We start from the raw sequence: 18,514 nt of genomic DNA, 5'->3' as shown, positions 1-18,514 counted from the left end.
ACGGCTACACGTATCTGATCCTCCCAACCAATAATGCACAGAAGACGGCAACGGGTAAGCGTTCGTAGCCCATTGTGGCTTAAGCCAAGACTCGGAAAGAACATGCGTACGACGTTATAGGCAGGCCAAGTGGACCAAAGCTCGACTTCTTCACTGCATACTCTCACCTGCTCGAATGCTGTTTTTGGATGTTTATATATAGATAGACTTATACCATCATTCCGGCTCACCTTAAGGAAGATAGATCATACATTATGTCATATTCTGGTATCTAGGACAGATATATTACAGTCCAAAAGTCTACCTAGGTAAATCGATCAAAGCGTCCGCCTCTCATGGAATCTCAGCGAGGCATATGTATCCTCATCACGGATATACGACATACCCGTTCCTGGACTGTCAGGGGGCGGTCGCGGGGAAGACAGACTCCCGTTTCCCACCGTGGCTGTCTGATCCGACAGACACGATTGAAAGCCCTGCACGCTCGACGACACCTGCTCGCGGTCGAGGCCCTCCCCCTTGGCGATCTGGATCAACCGCCCGAGAATCGCATACTCGAGCTTGAACTTGATGCTGTACGCCACGGGCTTGAACATCACCTGCACGGGGTAGTAGCCCGCATACTGGGTCCCGATGACGGCAACATCCAGCACGAGAATCACAATATTGATGACGAGGAGCTGCAATAGCATCCGTCGGTGCCGCGCTTCCGGAGGCCGCAGGCGGAGCATCTTGATTGTCTCGTACACGTAGGTGCTGGAGATGATGCACTCTTGTACCGCGAAGACAATCAGCTGGATCCGCTCCATTACGTTGTATCCCCGGGTGAAGACCTTCGGGTGGGCAGAGACGGCGCCAAAGAGTAGCACGGTGATGGGGATTTGCATGGTGATGGCGTTGACGATGATCATGACTAAGATGGCGCGGAGGACCTTTGGTCTCTGCATGACGAGGTGTAGACGTGACCAGAGGACGAGCGAATGGCCGGTGATCATGACGCACCAGCTCGGGACGATGAAGGCGACGGCGACATAGGGGGTAACGGACATGGAGAGAAAGAAGAAGAAAAAGAAACCGAGGATGTATGTGGTGAGGCTGATGGAAGCGAGGAGGAGGGACCAGAAGTAGCAACCACGGTAGCGTTTGAAGGTGGTCAGGCAGAGGACAATGAGCTCGATCGCGTTGTACCAGACCACGCCGGCAAAAGCCGAGAAGACATACTTCTCGGTCTGTCCGATGTGGCTATACTTAAGGACGGAGTCATTGGGAAAGTGATGCGAGGATCCAGTTGCGGTTGCGGTTGCGGTTGAGACTGGCGGCGGGGATGCCATCGGGATGAGGCACCCATGTTGGGTGCCGGTGTTGTGTAGATATGGTCAATCCGGAGAACTTGATAGATTCTCAGTCTCAGGACGATCAGCTGGGGCCCCTGGAGATACTGTGACCCATATATGGCATATGGCAGGTAACTTTGTCGTCCATTCTGCGGCTTTTTCCTCACCGGTTAAGTCAACAGGGCAAGGAAATAAAGCAATGTGGGACAAGCAACCCCCGTGGGGTATTTCAATTCCCGTCCACACCGAGCACGCTTACGCAGACGAGATCAGATTCGACAAGGAGGCCGTGTTCAGAGGGGTCTCTTTGCAACTTTATATGGGAAGCCGTGCAGTCTGATAGGTTGATGCAAGGGCAACGGATCTGCGCACCCAAGGGACAGCTCCGGCCGAAATCGGGACGTCTGAGTCCGGTTCTTTTCCCCAATGGACTAATGAATATTGAATCGCCCGTTTACGAGGTCAGTACGGAGTAACCCTTGGCGGGATTCATCCCTAGGAACAGCACGGAGAAGTTGGAATGAAGTAGGCACACAAGGTTTCTCTGACTTCATCACTTCCCCCGCCAAGTCTATACTCCAGATGATCTTTTGCCCTACGGAGTACATCTCCTATTCCGTCAAGGTCTCGTGTAGTTTCCTTTGAAGGATCAAATTATCGTGATATGCCAATTGCGACCGACAGGTCTGGATCTCCAAGGCAGACATAGAATTCCTTTGACCGAGTGGATGATCTGCCCTAGACGTATCACCACGAAGGAGTCCATGGGCTAGATGTTTTCGACGTGTGGATTCAATGAATGGGACATGATTTCATTTTTAACAGAATTAAGATATGGCTAGTGGACATGCAGTGCCATTATGGCAAAGTGGTCTATAGACATAATGGAGGTTAGGAATGGCTGAATAGGTTATGTATTTTCAGGTAGAGTGAGTAGATATACGCGCAAGAGAATCATTTCGCCCGTTCGACCTCTATAATACACGAGCAGAACACATTGAAGGCCACTCTCCGGATAAAATTGCTGATAATCCGACAGGACGGAAGAGTGGCGTTGGGCATGACGCCACACCTCGACTATGCAAGGACGACCCAATGCAACCCCAAAGCTATCGACCCGTAGGCCATAGGTTGGTCCCTACAGAAAACCCGCGGAATCAAGTTCATACGAGCCATGGATCTTGACCTGGATGGGATCGTGACACGATCGGACCCCATCGATTGGATCAGATCCAATCGATCGTGAGTCCAATCCACCCTTGACGCAATCATCGGCCAAACCAAAGTATTAAAGAAACACAAGGCACATCGGTCCTCAACTTGCGCAGTAGAATGGCCCCTCGGAAACGCAAGACCGCAGCGATCCCAAGCAGCGATGATGGCACCACACAACAACCGAGCAAACGCGAAAAGCTGGACCTGTCACGTCCGCATCCCAATGCGCAACAGGCCGAGAACTTTGGCATCGTGCTGCGAGAATTCTATCCGCCGGAAATGAGCAACGAGCGGTGCCAGGCCTACAACGATGGAAGGCTGGAACGACCGATCGAGACGCTCCAGCGGGCCTACGAGGAGACCGCCGACCAGCGTAGGGCCATCGGGGCCAACAGTGCAGTGGTGTTCTGGTTCAAGTCTGATCTTCGACTCTACGACAATCGCGCCTTGCGAATGGCATACGAGACCGCCAAGGGATGTAATATCCCGCTGATCGGGTTGTATATTCTGTCGCCGCAGGATTTGACGGCTCATCTGTTGAGTCCGGCCCGGGTGGATCTGATCCTGCGTACTCTCCATCAATTAAAGCGCGATCTGAGCGAGCTGGATATCCCCCTGTACATGGAGACGCAGGAAATCCGCAAAAATATACCGCAACGCATCGTGGATCTGTGTCAGCAGTGGGGAGCAAACCATCTCTACGCAAACCTCGAATATGAGGTGGACGAGTTGCGACGCGAGGCGAAGCTGGTGAGGCTGTGTGCGAAGAACGGAATCAAGTTCGAGACCGCCCATGATGCATGCGTCGTTCCCCCCGGGCAGGTGACCAGTCAGCAGGGTAAACAGTACGCAGTGTATAGTCCCTGGTACCGCACGTGGGTCGCTTATCTGAACGAGAATCCCGGCTGTCTGGAAGTGTCGGAGGAGCCGGGATCGAATCCGGGGGATGCGCGAAAGTACTTTAAAGAATTATTCGAGAGTGAGGTTCCAGCCGCACCGGAGCACAAGCAGCTGTCGGAGGAGGAAAAGCAGCACCTTGGTCACCTATATCCGGCAGGCGAACATGAGGCGCTGCGCCGTTTGGAGGCATTCCTGGAAGAGAAAGGGAGGGACTATGCGGAGGAGCGAAACATGGTGTCTGGCCAGACGACCTCGATCCTCAGTCCATACTTCGCATCGGGCTTGCTCAGCGCCAGGACGGCAATCGAGCACGCGCGTAGAGCTAACAAGGGTTCCCTGCAGCATGGGGATCCTGGTCTGGTTCGCTGGATTGGTGAGGTGGCCTGGCGAGAATTCTACAGACATGTCCTTGTGCATTGGCCATTCATCTGGTAAGGCTCCAGTTTCACCCTTGTTCGAAATGTATCTCACATGAGCAGCATGAACAAATGCTTCAAACCCGAATTCACCAATCTGGAATGGGAGTATGAGGAGGACAGGTTCACCGCGTGGCGCGAAGGGAAAACAGGCTTCCCCATAGTGGACGCCGCCATGCGACAGGCAAAACAGGACAAATGGATGCACAACCGGACGCGTATGATTGTTGCGTCTTTTCTGTCGAAGGATCTGCTTCTCGACTGGCGCCGTGGCGAGCGATACTTTATGGAGACTCTCATTGATGGGGACTTTGCGTCCAACCATGGCGGGTGGGGGTTCGGATCGAGTACCGGGGTGGATCCTCAGCCGTACTTTCGAATCTTCAATCCACTCCTTCAGAGCGAACGGTTCGATCCAGATGGAGAGTATATACGAAAATGGGTGCCCGAGCTGCGAGATATCCAAGGCGCGGCGATACATGAGCCCTACGCACGAGGAGGGGGGGCTATTGCAGCGAAGAATGGGTATCCCCGCCCCATGCTGAATCACTCTCAGAGTAGGGACCTGGCATTGCATCGATATAAACGAGCTAGTGAGAGTGGACGATGACGGTGGACTAGAACAAGCTCTTCGCGTATTAGTAGGATCATGAAATTGATTAGTTTCTTTCCATCTATCTATCTCTCTATCTCGATGTTTTAGCTGTCGTTCTCAACGAAGACCTGAGTTTGAAGTCCTGGTCGTGGCTTTGTCAAGGTATTCTTGCCGGTCGCAGGTTTCCCACTACCGATCGGTCGGGTGTACACAGTGCAGACAACAATTATTGTCTACGCTAGGTACCGTAAGATCTTCAGGAGCATGAGTTGAGACAGGGGACGACCGTTGTTGAGCCGAGGAGAGAGGAGTCCTTAAATGACAGGATGCAGTGGCCAACCACGTGCCAGCAGCAAAGAACTGCACACTTGTTCTGAGTATCCGTTCTTTTTCTCCATTCTCCATACTCCATACTCCAGGCTTACCTGGCCTTGAAACAACTGACCTTGGCCAGGCCGTTGCTACTACACGGTTTCTCCACTTTGGACCGCATTGCCAAGAATCCCAGGCCAAAAACAAAGAGGTCAGCCGATGATTCGATGCGGAGTTGCTCCCTGTCTTGGGAGTCTCCCCCACAATCGGGCCGGGCGTCGTCGTGGGCTCTTAGTTCCTGCACGGCCTCGGCCCTTCTGTTCAACTTCAATTCTCTTCGACGAGACCTTCGCCTCGTGAATCGCAAACTGGATATGCATCGATTTCACCACCAGAATCCAGATCTATTCTCATGAACCTCTTCTGTTGACAAGAGGGATTTTGAACCTCCCACCGCACGCCTTTTGTGCCTCGGTATCAGCTCCGCCAGACTCCCGGCGCGGACATTTTTGACCCACCGCTAACTCCTTGTCCTTTATCTTTTTTCTTAGACAGACCCTATCCCCGCTCGCGTTATCCTACTCAATGTCGGCCTGAAATGGATCCTGCCCAGCCGGGGGACGCACCGCCTACTAGCACAAACACCGCAGGGACGCTTGAAGATTCGTCCAGCACCGCAAAGCGTCGATGGAGGAGAAATCGTATAGCCTGTGACTCATGCCATTCGCGGCGGGTACGATGCGACCGGGCATTTCCCTGTTCGCGCTGTCTTCGCAGTGAGATCCGTTGCGAATTTACGCGCGAACGACGGAAACGAGGGCGGATTGCACGGTCAAAACAGACGGCAACAGTCCCGAACGGCGGATCGATGGAGAAGCTGCCCAAGGCTCCCAATGTGCAGCCTCCAGTCCCAGCGGCGGTGCCAGCAGATGCGGCGCCAACACCATTACCGAATCATGCCTCGCCGACCACGTCCTTCCAGCATCGGTCGCCGGCGACGAACGAGATGACTGTCTCCGCGCATAGTATCGACGACCGACGCTCCCAAGCAGATCCATCCTTACCGGCGCGGAGACCAGGACCGACGGGGAACGTGACGGAGGAGTGGCTGTCCGCGGCCCATGTATCTCCAGACTCCTACGAAGTACTAGGGGGAGGGGCCTGGGGGGACGGTCCGCTGCCCCGGGTGCTGGACATCTGGAACGGCGCAGACCTGGCCGGGTACAGTGCTCCGACCGTCCAGAGTTCGAAGCCTGCTGGCGCGGCTCGGGCCCCCAGTATTTCATCTACAACCTTGAAGTATCCCGTATTACAGCCGCTCATGCCGTTTCTCGAGGCGAATCTACCGCGGAGGCTGGTTTTTGACCTTCTCGAGTTGTACTTTACGAGCGCCTTTTCCACGCATATGCACCCCGTGTGCCACCATATCCATTGTTATGTCCTTCGCAAGGCCTCATTCCTGAGCCGGGAGAACCCGCGGCCGAGTAGCCCGGCTCTGCTGGCAAGCATGCTCTGGGTTGCTGCCCTGGACGATCGGGCGTTTGCACTCTCCATTTCCCCGCCGCAGCGCAAGAAGATTTGTCAATTCTTGTGCGCCTTGACGATACGATTACTCCGACCGTTGATTCACGTGTCCTTTAAGGAGCAGGCCGGTTCCAACGCGAGTGACCCGACCTTCACTGGGGTTGCTCCGGAATGTCCTCCCACCACCGTGCACCATCCGTTTGAATCGAGCGGCGACGATCGCGGTCTAGTCGGGCCCGCGGGGTCCTTGGATGATGTGATTACCTATATACATGTGGCATCTATAATTTCTTCTAGCGAACAAAAGGCCGCTAGCATGCGATGGTTTGTTTTGTCACCTTTTCGCGGCTGTAGGCGTCGAGACTGACCAGTCCAGGTGGCACGCTGCTTTCACTCTCGCCCGAGAATTGAAACTCAACCAAGAAATCGAGGTGATACCCAACGCAGATGGCCAAACCGAAGGCTCGAGCCCCGCATTTGACTACTCGCTGCCCGGCTGGAGTGGCGTCGACACGGGCGCCTTCTTCGATTACTCGAATCCCACGCGACCCAGCTTGAACTGCGTTTGCGACCATAGTCATGACCCCCATGCGACTATCACCGAGGAGCACCGGGAGGAACGTCGGCGGACCTGGTGGCTGCTGTACATTATGGACCGCCATCTCGCCCTGTGCTACAATCGCCCACTGGCATTGCTGGATGCCGAAAGTGAAGACCTGCTGCTACCGCTGGACGAGGGCTCGTGGCAGGCCGGAAACGTGCACAGCAACAGCCCCAAGCCGGACGGACCGCATTGCCCCATTTCCGGCGAGAAGAACAAGCGCCGAGTGTTCCCGGACTTTATCTGCCATGACCATTCGATATTCGGCTTCTTTCTCCCACTGATGACCATCACGGGCGAATTGATCGATCTGAACCAGGCACGAAATCATCCCATGCTTGGATCCCGACTCCACGGGAAGGACGGCTGGGACGCTCATCTCAGCGAGGTGCTGCGGCAGCTCGAGATCTACAAGGCGAGTCTGACCACTTTTGCAGCGACCGCGGCGGTCCCTGAAGCGCCGCTCGCCACCACCTATCGTCCACCCGGCCCCGATCCTCCTGTCGAACCTTCTCTTTCTCAGGCGTTCTCATGGCATACTCAGACCGTCATCGCGTACGCATCCTATCTGGTGCATGTATTGCACATTCTCCTGGTCGGCAAGTGGGATCCCGTCTCGCTCATCGAGGACAAGGACTTTTGGACCTCGTCCCCTGCCTTTGCCACGACCATCTCCCATGCCTTGGATGCGGCCGACTCGGTCCACCAGATTCTCCGCTACGACCCCGATATCAGCTTCATGCCTTATTTCTTTGGCATCCAGCTCCTCCAGGGCAGTTTTCTTCTTCTGTTGATCGTGGAGCGACTCCAGAAAGAGGCGGGGGAGGGCATCCTCAACGCGTGCGAAGTGATGATCCGCGCGACGGAATCCTGCGTCGTCACCCTCAACACGGAATACCAGCGGAATTTCCGCCAAGTGATGCGGAGCGCGGTTGCACAGGCGCGGGGCCGGCCGGTCAACCACAGCGAAATCCGACACCGACGCAAGGCCGTTCTGGCACTGTACCGGTGGACGCGAAAAGGTACTGGGTTGGCCCTCTAAATTTAGCCCGACTTTCGTTCCCGGGACTCCACCGTCCGCGGAGGAGCCCTAACGGAGGACTGCCGGGGGAATTCGCCCTCGCAGTTCGCCATCGCGAGATGCACTAGGATTGATCGGCAGTGACTGCCTTCGCCCCAGCATTTTGGGTCCGCTGCCATCTGCAGGGGCCGTGTCCACAGGCTCCACTAGTTCTGGCGAGTCGGTTGACTGGTCGATATTGACTGTTGAACCGCGCTGCAGCTGCCGTCGGCACTTGCGGTGTCATCATGTACTTTATCTGTGTCTGTGCATCGCACCATGCTCTAGAATTGAATAGAACGCATATCACAGATCACAGTTCACCCGTACTAGTCATTGCTACTGCCAATATTACTATATTACTAGGATAATGACTTAGAATGATGGACCTGGCAAGTCATAGCTTCACCCTTCGTCCCGCACCCGCACACCCCATGTAGTCCGGAGGGAAACTCTATCTCGGAAAATTCAAACCCTGTTCACGGTTGAATATGAAGAAACACAGGAGGTATCCCCAGACACTCGGCTAGAATCGCCACCCCGGACCGAGCAATCGGTGAGCTTCGGTTAAAAAACAATCAACCGAAAGGCGCCAATTAACCGATGCGGAGAAGCTGACCAGTTGGTACTAGTGCGGCAGGGCTACAAAGGCACCAGACCCGGGATCAGGCCAGAAGAGGCATGATTTGGCTCTACACTCGGCCCACGCGTGTTTCTGATTGTCTCTGGTTCGAGCCGTTTGGCCGTGTCTGAAATCCGGGGAAAGGCAGCTCGGTTAAATGGTCCTGCTCCATGCACCTGGCAATGTGATAGTTCCTGTGCTCCATTGCGGGATCGTAATTGGGGCGTTGAGCTGGGAAGCTCCGTGTAGATTCTGTCGATTAGTTTACACTGCTCTCGCTTCGATTTTATTTTGCCGAGTTGGGCAATGCTGCTGCCGATGAGCGTGGTTCGTGCCTGGTTGGAGTTGGAGCTTCCTGGTGGTCGATTTTCCCCATTTTCCCCATATTGATCCTTTGTGTCTGTTACGGAGTATACTCCTGAGCTTGTGATGTTGTTTTTTTTTTTTTTTTGCGGGGATGGGCTGGTCAGGGTTTATTAAGGGCGTGTCCCCGTCCCTTCTTCGAGCATGGGTTATGTCTGTTGCTGAATGCTATGCGTCTGGAAGATACTCTACACCACTAGAGGGCATAACAGTTACTTCTATTGTTTCTCCTACTGCAGTACTGGGATGCTGTGACACTCCTCGGACAGTCGACATCCCACAGACCAAGCAACATGGCCGACTCACTCGCCTACGACTACACCAGTTGGCAATTCCTCGAGGGGATCGGGCAAGCATCGCCATTGCAACAGGAACTACAGACCGAGGATGACTTGCGCCTTGCCTTTGAGTTGTCTTCTCATGGTCGCAGCGAGAACGACATCGCGTTGCTCAGCTCGGATAATTGCCTGCCAGACGGGCAAATTTCGGCAAAGGCAGCAACCGCAGCCACAGGGATAGTGCAGGCGCAAATGCATTCACCGCCAATTGAGGTGGGAATGGGAATGGGAATGGGAATGGGAATGGACCTGGATATGGCGATGGCGATGGAGATGGACATGACGATGGAGATGTTTGCTCAGGGCATGGATTTCATCTCAGAGTGAGTCTGCACGCGTCCGACTGACTCAGTGGATGGAATTCGAACTGACTGAATAGACCTCCCTTCCCCGATCTCTCGCTCGGCCACGGGCAAAAGGCCCCCGACGAGCTATCCTTCCTCCGCTCCACATCGGACGATGTCACACAACGAGCGTTGTTCATGACTCCATCCGGCATCACCTCCCCATCTTCATCTTCATCTTCACCGTCATTTGCATCCACATCGCCCTCGTCACACCGGAACTCTTCCTCTCCGTCGCTAGATCCCTGCACCCCCAGCGCCACCAGTTCGACAAGCAAGGAAGACGAAGACCACGACTGGGACTGCGACCGCGACCGGGACCCGTCGCTTGGCACGGCCCTGGGTATGGACATGGGCATGCATTTCTACAAATTGCCCGATAGGCTCGACTCCTCCTCCTCCTCCTCCTCCCCCCGCCCACCCCGCCTGCATCGTCCTCACCACCACCCGACCCAGCCTTCTCTCCACCGGATAAATCACCGCGCCAGTGCCGCCGCCGACGACGAAGACGCACTCACGCCTCTTGAAATGCCCGACGGCAGTACCCGCTTCACCGCGAATTGGCTGCCGGTCGACCCGACGGGTGGGTTTACCATTGATTCACCAGAGTCCGCGTCTGCATCGGCGATGGATGTCGGAGATCCGTACGGACATGGATACAGCCCGCAAGACCGGGCGTACGGGTATGGTTACGCAGAGGGAGACCTTGCGATGGAATTCAGCAAGGAGGCGTTTATCCAGATGCCTGCCCCGGCGCCGGTGTGAGTCTGGTTAAGAACTGGTCAAGAACTGCAACAGCCTGGGTTTTTTTTTTTTTTTTTTTTTTTTTTTTTTTTCCTATTTCTACGACTCCTATTCGGAGAAATTCTACCCCCTGAGGGAGAGGAGAGCAAGAGCGAGGCAAGATAGCCCCTCGCCTCGTGCCCCTCCGACCTCGGCCAGTTGCGCTGAGAAATGGGTCCGGCCGATGACCGCACCACGACGCGGTCGACTCCGCTCGCTCAGACGCATCCTAGTCTCAGAGATGGAGATGGCGAGTCGATGGATGGGATACATCACGCCTCAGAGCTAGCTGAAAGGCACGGCCGTGCGGGAGCAAATATGACAAAAGCTACTTTTGTACAATAACCTTACCTACATACATATATACCACGTACATAGGACAGGACGAATGATGATGATCTGAAATCTAAGCTAGCAGTATGTGGCAATGGACGTGCTATGATAGATCGCTAACCGCTCACCGAAAACGACGCACACTGGTTCGCAAAAACCGAAAAATGAAACTTGTCTGCAATATGCCGAAACACCTCGGTCACAAACGCCTTCTCGACCATCCCGTCCGCAAACGCATCAAACGCTGTCCGCAGCACGAACATGATGCGCGAGACCAAACCACCCGGGGTGTTCTCGACGTAGTACTTCATGCTGCGGCAGATGTTGCACGCATACTGGTATCGCTCCTGCAGGCCGAGGACGCTCCCCAGCCCGCTGTCGGCCGTCGACAGGATGAGGTGCAGCGCCCAGTAGAAGGTCATGCAGGTTGCCGAGAGCAGGTCCGGGTAGACGAGTAACGGGGCCGGGCGGAGGCGCATCGTCGCCGGGTCCCGGTACAGGAATGTCGGGAAGGTCGTCTGCGGGTCGGACTCGGGCCTGGTCGCGGTGTCCGCGGTGGGCTCCTCCCAAGCTTGACCGGGGGGATAGGTATCGGCGAACATGGTTTTCCACCGGTTCAGCCGGGACTGCAGTTCCGTCGCGCGGTCCCAGAGGGCCGTCTGCTGCGCGACGAGCTCGGTCGAGGGCACGGTGCCGCTGTGGAGGGCCGCGGTGAAGCGGTCGATCTGTCCGAGGTACGCGGGGATGTCGACCGCGATGTCCAGCAGTCGGTGGAGGATGTCCTTGGATGGAGCGTCGCCCGGCCACGGGACGGTCAGCCACTCCTTGCTCGCGAGGAACGTGGGTTTGCTCTGGACGAGCGCCGCGGTAACCTAAGCCAGTGAGCACGGTGTCCTGAAAAAAAAAAAAAAAAAAAAAAAAGCGGAAGAGCGCACCCTACCCAGTATAAGCGGAGATCGACGTACAGCGACCGATCGATCCCGTACCGATGTCGGTACGGGGTCCGCGCCTGGAGCAATTGCAGTCCGCCGAGTTGGTGCTTCAGCAGGGAATCTTTGGTGCTGTGCTTGAAGGCCTGCCCGACTGGTTAGTGGGAATCGGATGCGGCAAGGGCTGACGCCACGGACCTCGATGATGGTGAAGAGTAATACAACGACCATCACTTCCGTCGACTTGTTCTGCTTGGGGTCGTTCAGGGCGGTTTGCAGTTGTCGGAGCACCCGGACGTAGCGGGCATGTCCGACGGCTTCCACCTCGCGGATCTGCTCGCGTCGCCCGGCGAAGGTCAAGGAGGCAGCCTCGAATGCGGTACACAGCATCGGCGACAGAATGCGCATGCGAGATGCCTCGCGCAGGGCAACCGTGCCGCCATAGACGGAGGCTGGCTGTGGGCTGAAATTGTCAATGAGACGCTCGACGAACACTTCCACAAACGAGCTCGCGACCGCGGGGTCGGTCAGGATGCGCTTGTCGTCACTGAGCGATCGAGACGACCGATCGGTCGTGCATGGGGTATTGGTGGTTTGCGCGAAGGATCGACCTGCCGGGTCGGCCGACTGTTTGATCAACGAGGAAGAAGCTCGAGACTCCGGGTTTTGCGACCGCTCCTCGTCCACCGTCTTCTCGCGGTGGTCCTCTGGCGACGAGACCGAGAATGGCTCCTCCGGCTTTACCGGCGGAAGATTGGCCAACGCGCGCGCTTCGGCCAGCTGCTTCTTCAGGTCCTCGCATGTTTTCATCAGACTGTCGATCAGAGCCGACTGCTGGATGTAATGGTGGTCTCGCTTGCTGGTGCCATATTCGCACTCGGACGGCGTGCCTCGAAGACAACAGGCACTGCATGGCTTCACTCTGTCACACTTCGAACCCCGTCAGCGAGCAATCTGGCCGTGTGTGCTGCGACTCTGATACCTTGACTTTCCGTCTGTGACAGTTCAGACAAGAGTAGGTGGTTCGGGTCTTCTTTCGTGCGCCCTCCTTGGCGGTCCGCGTCGCCGTCCACGCGGGCAGACCCTTTGGCTGTCCCTGGCCCCTTTGCGAGTCGCTCATGGCTCGATGATGGCGGATTGACTGACTCGAGATCTCCCTGATCAGTCTTCAAGAGCACGGGGGGGGGAGTGTCGAGGGGTCGGTGCGAGTGTCCAGCACTATCTATGATTGTTGTGGATCGTGGTGGAGACGGTCCAAGGCCACTATTATCGGGGCCCCAATTCCCGCCCTCCGCGGGGCGCTTCCTGTGGCTTATCCTGCAGCCTATTCTCGTATTGTAACCTTATATCTCGAATGCAAAGAACTTTGGTGAATACCAGACTACGAGACCAGTCGAGGGAATGGGGGGTGGTGGTGGTGGTGGTGGCAAGGGTTTCACAATCACATTGCCCGAGGCAACCACTGCTTTATGGTGCAGCTACAGGTCGAGTCTGGCAGATGCCTCGACTATTCTGTGCTTTACGGTGATTCTTCATGGGTGATGTGCGGGAATCTTCATCTAGAGGCCAAGCCATGGATAAGGAGCAAATAGCAATCATACGAGAAGGGGCACTCACTATGTGATCGAAGACATGATCCAGCTAGAGGATCATGCATCGCTCGACAACGCCGGTCTGATTGGGTTACATCATCATTAGCTAGGTAGTTAGTGTTTACTAGTTAGTTATCAAGCCAGTATTTGTCAGCATTCAACTAACTACAGCGTACAGTTTGTGTCGCTGCATAATGGGGACGTACTTTTTATGCAGACACGATCCCCACGACTCTAGCCGCCGGCTGTCAGTAATCTGATCCCCTCGTTTTCGTAACGACTTGCCAAGAATGGTCAAGTCAAGCACCTGCAAGTCGTACTTTTGGCGAGTTCTTCCCTTGCATCCACCTGCGTCTGCGGGAACGATCGCCGGCAATCGACCGGTTCGATCGATTACACTCAATCGGCCGCTCCGGGATGCGGCACATGAGAGTCGTTTGTGCTTGGAGGATGCGTCAGGTATGTCATATTACTGATGCCGAGCAATGCTGTTTCCGGTGCCTTTCACGATTTCTTGCTATGGACAATTGACGCGGTGCTTTCCCTCGATGAGAGCATTTGTGCCTTTGCCCATGTCAGCTGTGGCCAGCGTTGGTGAGCCAGTAGATATTCCACTTGCGAGTAGCTGGCGAGCCCCAGCCTACGGGAGCAGCCAGAGGTGTGAGTGAACATCAGGATCAGCACAATTGGGGCTATTCAGGTCAGACTTACATGGTCACTCGGTTCTTAACCAGACGCAATCATCTGGCGACCAACAAGGAAACCTTGACATGGTCAATCCACACAGTGTCGGCTCCATCTACGGCGTTATATCCCCAGCCAGATGTACTAGGATTGAGCTCAGAATGTGACTCTTATGGATGATCACATTGCGAACCCCATTGAGATTTCGAACATCAATGCGTTGACGTATATTCCAGACGTTGCGATCAATAGTTCCATCTTGGAAATGGACTGATGGCGCCCGGTTATAGTGAACCGTACGAACTAGACGTGCATGAAGGGTATATGTTCCAGTAGGTGAAATGCTAACGTACTTGACTGTCAATTAATCCCAGCAGCTATCTTGTTCCATTACTTGTAGTGGGATTCTAACCACGTCCCTCACTCGGATGACCTCAGCCTACAACTGTCTCCGGCCTCCCAGACATGAAAACAGGCTAACGCTTGTGATGACACTTTTCTTTCTCGTCTTGCCCACAGGAGCTAGAGGTAGCTCACAAGGTGTGTCTACTCTCGACCATCACCGCGTCCCACCGACCAGGCGAAGGACCTTGGCAGTAGACTGAATCAGTGCGACCTCAAGGTACCCAGCGTGCCAGCGCCATATAAAGGAAACAGTGTCTAGCACTTCGATGCGGATGATGCAACCATGTCTGCCTTCGACCCCTCCAACGTTGACCTCAACACCGCCAGCAAAGAGGATGTCATCTGCTTCCTCTCGTTGTCGGAAAATGAGTACAACGGCCACCTAGGCGCGCGCATCTCCTCCATCTTCGTCATCTTTATCACGTCTACCGTATTTACCCTCTTCCCGGTGGTGGCCCAGCGACTCCCCCAGTGGCGTATTCCCCATCATGTATACCTGTTCGGGCGATACTTTGGGACCGGCGTCATCGTGGCGACTGCGTTCATCCACCTGCTGGACCCCGCCTACCAAAGCATCGGACCAGGAACATGTATCGGCATGTCCGGCGCCTGGGGCGAGTACTCCTGGTGCGCCGCAATTGTCCTCTCGTCCGTCATACTGGTCTTTCTCCTGGATGTCGGGGCGGAGGTGTACGTCGAGTGGAAGTACAGTGTCCCGCGAGAAGCGAATGCCACCGCGACGTTCATCACCCAGCCCGCATGCTCAAGCCCGCACGAATCATCCGACAGACTGACAGCGACGGAACCGTCATCCCCAACCGGAGGCAAGGATCTCTATCCCCGCGCCGACGAGCTCTCGGTAGCCTCCGAACGGGCCTTCCGCCAGGACATCGCCGCCTTCCTGGTCCTCGAATTCGGCATCATCTTCCATTCGGTCATCATCGGGCTTAACCTCGGCGTGGCCGGCGACGAGTTCGCAGCGCTCTACCCTGTCCTAGTCTTCCACCAGTCCTTCGAGGGATTGGGGATCGGAGCTCGCATGTCAGCGCTCCATTTCGGCCGACGCCGCTGGCTGCCTTGGATTCTCTGCCTGGCATACGGGCTCACCACGCCGGTTGCCATTGCGATTGGGCTCGGTGTACGCACGTCGTACAGCCCCGGCTCGAGGACGGCCCTGATCGTGCAGGGGGTGCTCGACGCGCTATCGGCAGGGATCTTGATATACAGTGGGTTGGTCGAGTTGCTGGCACGAGACTTTTTGTTTGATCCGTGTCGGACGAAGAGGCGGGGGCAGATCCTGTATATGCTGGGATGTACACTCCTGGGAGCTGGGATGATGGCGTTGATAGGCAAGTGGGCGTAATGATCGGCGACCAGGACAGGAGCGGGGCAACTTATAGAGTTTGTCCAGTAATTGAATAGCAAGTGTTAAAGAGTTTTAACAGCTGGATGAGGGGAGGAGTAACCACTAACTCAATGCACATGGTTGTAGCGGTGCCTCGAGGCGCCAGTAAAGTCCCAGCCTTGTCATCCCGCATCTGCTCGACTTCATCCTGACTACGGGGTACAGTCAAGATACTGCAGAGGAGATGTCATTCATAAACTCAGCGCGTTAATATATCGAGGGCCCGAACCTACTGGGTTAGGTTAGCCTAAGCCATACACTGTCTACTCTCGATCATCTCCCGATATGCAGAAGTATAGATTACAGATGGATATCATGTATAAATAAAGGCTCAGACAGTAAAAGCCTCAGCTCTTAACTCTCGTCAGACCTCCCTGTCTCCTATCCTCCCCATTTATCTTTTAGCCATAAGTTATAATTCTAGCTTGTCTGCCTGTCCATCAATCACCGAGAAAGGACGTCGGCCAGGTATTATAGAGCAGTATCCTCGCCCCCTCGACGATATCTTTCATGTTCCTGTACCTGGTCTCGATCAGACCAGCTCTATAGGGGCCATTTGACCTATAGAGGGCACTAAAGGGTACTAGACTCTAGGTACGGAGTACGTTGGATCGAAAAGCTGGACGCTGTCAAAGGGACCTGGAGGCCGTTTATCTGTTGCTCATTCCGAAACATGAAAAACCGCGTAACCATCGGGACGGAAACGTTTCTATTGAAGGAAGATCCTGCACGACCAGATTCTTCCGACTGTAGCCCAAGCGTACCCTGCTGGCATGTACATTACCAAGGTGAGACATTGATCCGCCCAAGGAGCGATCCCTTGTCCGATTAGCCGAGCATTTAAGACACGAATCCTTTGTCTGGATATCCACCACAGAGTCCCCCACGTGGACGGTATAGGAACTCCTCTGAAGATGACTGCCAAGTCTGCTAACCCAGACCCAACCCAATTGGTTACGACGACTTCTGCAGGATTAATTAATTGGCCTCACATGCCTCACCCTACGCCTGCTAGCGTCTGGCACTACCCTGTCTTCACCGGGTGGCCGAGGTACAAATATTGGCGCAGACCTGCAAGTTCTCAGGCTAGTAACCACCTGAGCTTGCCTGTCCAGCACAGCGTCAATCGGCAGTAGCAATGCGATCCTTTCCTCTTGTCCTTGCCGCAGGCATTCCTGCCCTGGCTGCCACCGCCGGCGAGTTCAACATACTCGCCTTGAACGTCGCAGGACTCCCCCCCATCCTGAACGGCAACGACGTGCCCGGCGACAAGTCCGACAACTCTCGGCAGATTGGCAGGAAATTCGCCGAGTACGGATACGACGTGATTCATGTGCAGGAGGTGAGTCCGTCCCTGCGATCGCCCTGATCTCGCTGACGCAACAGGACTTCAACTACCACGCGTACATCTACGAAACCGACAACCATCCCTACCGCACTCCCACGTCGGGCGGCGCGGGGATCGGTTCCGGCTTGAATACGCTCTCCAACTTTGAATTCACCAACTTTGTGCGGACCAAGTGGGCGACCTGCTCGAATGCCGAGGGGGCCGACTGTCTCACCCCCAAGGGGTTCACCTCGATGCGGGTGCGCGTTGAGGAGGGGGTCTACGTGGATTTTTACAATCTCCACGCGGACGCCGGGTATTTCTTTCCTGCCTTCGTCCGTTCTGTAGCAAAGCTGACTTGCACAGATCCAAAGACGACGATGTCAAGGCTCGCAGCGCCAATCTGCAGCAGCTGGCCGATTACATCAAGGTCAACTCGGCCGGCAATGCGGTGCTGGTGTTTGGCGACACCAATGCACGGTATACAAGGACTGGCGACAATATCCGTGTCTTCCAGACGCAGAATGGCATGGTCAACCCGTGGGTGGAGCTGATTCTCCAGGGAGCCGCGCCGGCCGAGGGGAGCAATGCCTTGCTCTGCCAGAATCCTAGCACAACCAGTGACTGTGAAACGGTCGATAAGATCTTGTAACCGATCCCCGAGCCGTTTGTGACTGCACGACAGGAGGGCTGACGGGAATTAGCTACCGGGGAAGCCGTGCGGTCGACCTCAGGGCCGTCTTCTGGAACTACGAGAGCAACAAGTTCCTCAGCGACAAGGGGACGATCCTCTCCGATCACAATCCCATCACGACCAACTTCACCTGGACCTTGTCCAATGCCTTCCGCCAGAGTGACATCTTCGGTGGCCCACACGGGTAAGGCAGATTTTTTACATCAGAAACTCCCAACGCGGCCAGCTAACACAAGAAGCAGAACCTGGTTTAACGACCTCGACTCCCTCCCTACGGCGTTCACCGGCCAAAACAAGCCAAGCAAGATCTCCCTGCGCGGTGCCGAGCGACTCGACAGCGTCGGCCTCACCGTGGCCTCGGGCAAGAGCTACACCCACGGGGGCACCGGGGGCCAGCTCTCGGAACTCCCCCTCGCGGCCAACGAGTACTGGACCAAGGCAAAGCTGTGCCAGGGGCAGTACCGCGGCCACACGCGCAACTTCTACCTGCTGGCGACGACGAGCAGCGGCCGGACGGTGAGTGCGGGGACGGCGACGTCAGACTGCAAGGAGTTTGCGGCGGCGCCAGGGTGGCAGATTGTGGGATTCTACGGGCAGGACGGGGACGAGATTGATCAGCTGGGATTTCTCTACGGGTTGATTTAGCTTTGCCGAACGTCAGTGCTCAGACGGAGCGTTCGGAGTCATCCTGAGAACGAGGAGACAAGAGTCAATGCCATCGTCTCCAGCCCAAGAAGA

General features: G+C 55.5%; 8 protein-coding genes across 8 annotated transcripts; 5 read left to right on the top strand and 3 right to left on the bottom strand.

Moving 5' to 3' along the window:
- Positions 1 to 317: 317 nt before the first annotated feature.
- AFUA_1G01610 (uncharacterized protein) lies at positions 318 to 1,331 on the bottom strand (the record flags this gene model as incomplete). The annotated part of the gene is made up of 1 exon (XM_744818.1): positions 318 to 1,331. The coding sequence occupies one exon, from the start codon at positions 1,329 to 1,331 to the stop codon at positions 318 to 320; it is 1,014 nt and encodes a 337-aa protein (XP_749911.1).
- A 1,016-nt stretch (positions 1,332 to 2,347) lies between these two features.
- Positions 2,348 to 4,475, top strand: AFUA_1G01600 (deoxyribodipyrimidine photo-lyase PHR1; the record flags this gene model as incomplete). The annotated part of the gene is made up of 3 exons (XM_744817.2): positions 2,348 to 2,576; positions 2,638 to 3,880; positions 3,929 to 4,475. The coding sequence occupies exons 2-3, from the start codon at positions 2,667 to 2,669 to the stop codon at positions 4,473 to 4,475; spliced, it is 1,761 nt and encodes a 586-aa protein (XP_749910.1). The 5' UTR covers positions 2,348 to 2,576; positions 2,638 to 2,666.
- Positions 4,476 to 5,025: 550 nt separating this feature from the next.
- Positions 5,026 to 7,939, top strand: AFUA_1G01590 (Zn(II)2Cys6 transcription factor; the record flags this gene model as incomplete). The annotated part of the gene is made up of 3 exons (XM_744816.2): positions 5,026 to 5,246; positions 5,328 to 6,620; positions 6,673 to 7,939. Exons 2-3 carry the CDS (start codon positions 5,371 to 5,373, stop codon positions 7,937 to 7,939), a joined length of 2,517 nt encoding a protein of 838 aa, XP_749909.1. The 5' UTR covers positions 5,026 to 5,246; positions 5,328 to 5,370.
- A 2-nt stretch (positions 7,940 to 7,941) lies between these two features.
- Positions 7,942 to 8,097, bottom strand: AFUA_1G01580 (uncharacterized protein; the record flags this gene model as incomplete). Its single annotated transcript, XM_744815.1, has 1 exon — positions 7,942 to 8,097. The coding sequence occupies one exon, from the start codon at positions 8,095 to 8,097 to the stop codon at positions 7,942 to 7,944; it is 156 nt and encodes a 51-aa protein (XP_749908.1).
- Positions 8,098 to 8,675: 578 nt separating this feature from the next.
- Positions 8,676 to 10,773, top strand: AFUA_1G01570 (uncharacterized protein). Its single transcript, XM_744814.2, has 2 exons — positions 8,676 to 9,603; positions 9,660 to 10,773. The coding sequence occupies exons 1-2, from the start codon at positions 9,236 to 9,238 to the stop codon at positions 10,387 to 10,389; spliced, it is 1,098 nt and encodes a 365-aa protein (XP_749907.1). The 5' UTR covers positions 8,676 to 9,235; the 3' UTR covers positions 10,390 to 10,773.
- AFUA_1G01560 (uncharacterized protein) lies at positions 10,774 to 13,055 on the bottom strand. Its single transcript, XM_077803777.1, has 3 exons — positions 11,868 to 13,055; positions 11,681 to 11,815; positions 10,774 to 11,612 (listed from the first exon to the last, which is right to left on the bottom strand). The coding sequence occupies exons 1-3, from the start codon at positions 12,477 to 12,479 to the stop codon at positions 10,857 to 10,859; spliced, it is 1,503 nt and encodes a 500-aa protein (XP_077659950.1). The 5' UTR covers positions 12,480 to 13,055; the 3' UTR covers positions 10,774 to 10,856.
- Positions 13,056 to 13,439: 384 nt separating this feature from the next.
- Positions 13,440 to 16,272, top strand: zrfA (high-affinity Zn(2+) transporter ZRT1). The gene is made up of 2 exons (XM_744812.2): positions 13,440 to 14,485; positions 14,568 to 16,272. The coding sequence occupies exon 2, from the start codon at positions 14,634 to 14,636 to the stop codon at positions 15,711 to 15,713; it is 1,080 nt and encodes a 359-aa protein (XP_749905.1). The 5' UTR covers positions 13,440 to 14,485; positions 14,568 to 14,633; the 3' UTR covers positions 15,714 to 16,272.
- Positions 16,273 to 16,893: 621 nt separating this feature from the next.
- Positions 16,894 to 18,421, top strand: AFUA_1G01540 (endonuclease/exonuclease/phosphatase family protein; the record flags this gene model as incomplete). The annotated part of the gene is made up of 5 exons (XM_744811.1): positions 16,894 to 17,097; positions 17,142 to 17,398; positions 17,449 to 17,730; positions 17,787 to 17,960; positions 18,019 to 18,421. The coding sequence occupies 5 exons, from the start codon at positions 16,894 to 16,896 to the stop codon at positions 18,419 to 18,421; spliced, it is 1,320 nt and encodes a 439-aa protein (XP_749904.1).
- Between the last annotated feature and the right edge of the window lie 93 nt (positions 18,422 to 18,514).

This window comes from Aspergillus fumigatus, chromosome 1, assembly GCF_000002655.1.
Source record: "Aspergillus fumigatus Af293 chromosome 1, whole genome shotgun sequence".
Taxonomy (NCBI): domain Eukaryota; kingdom Fungi; phylum Ascomycota; class Eurotiomycetes; order Eurotiales; family Aspergillaceae; genus Aspergillus; species Aspergillus fumigatus.
This window is presented reverse-complemented; position numbering and strand designations above follow the sequence as displayed.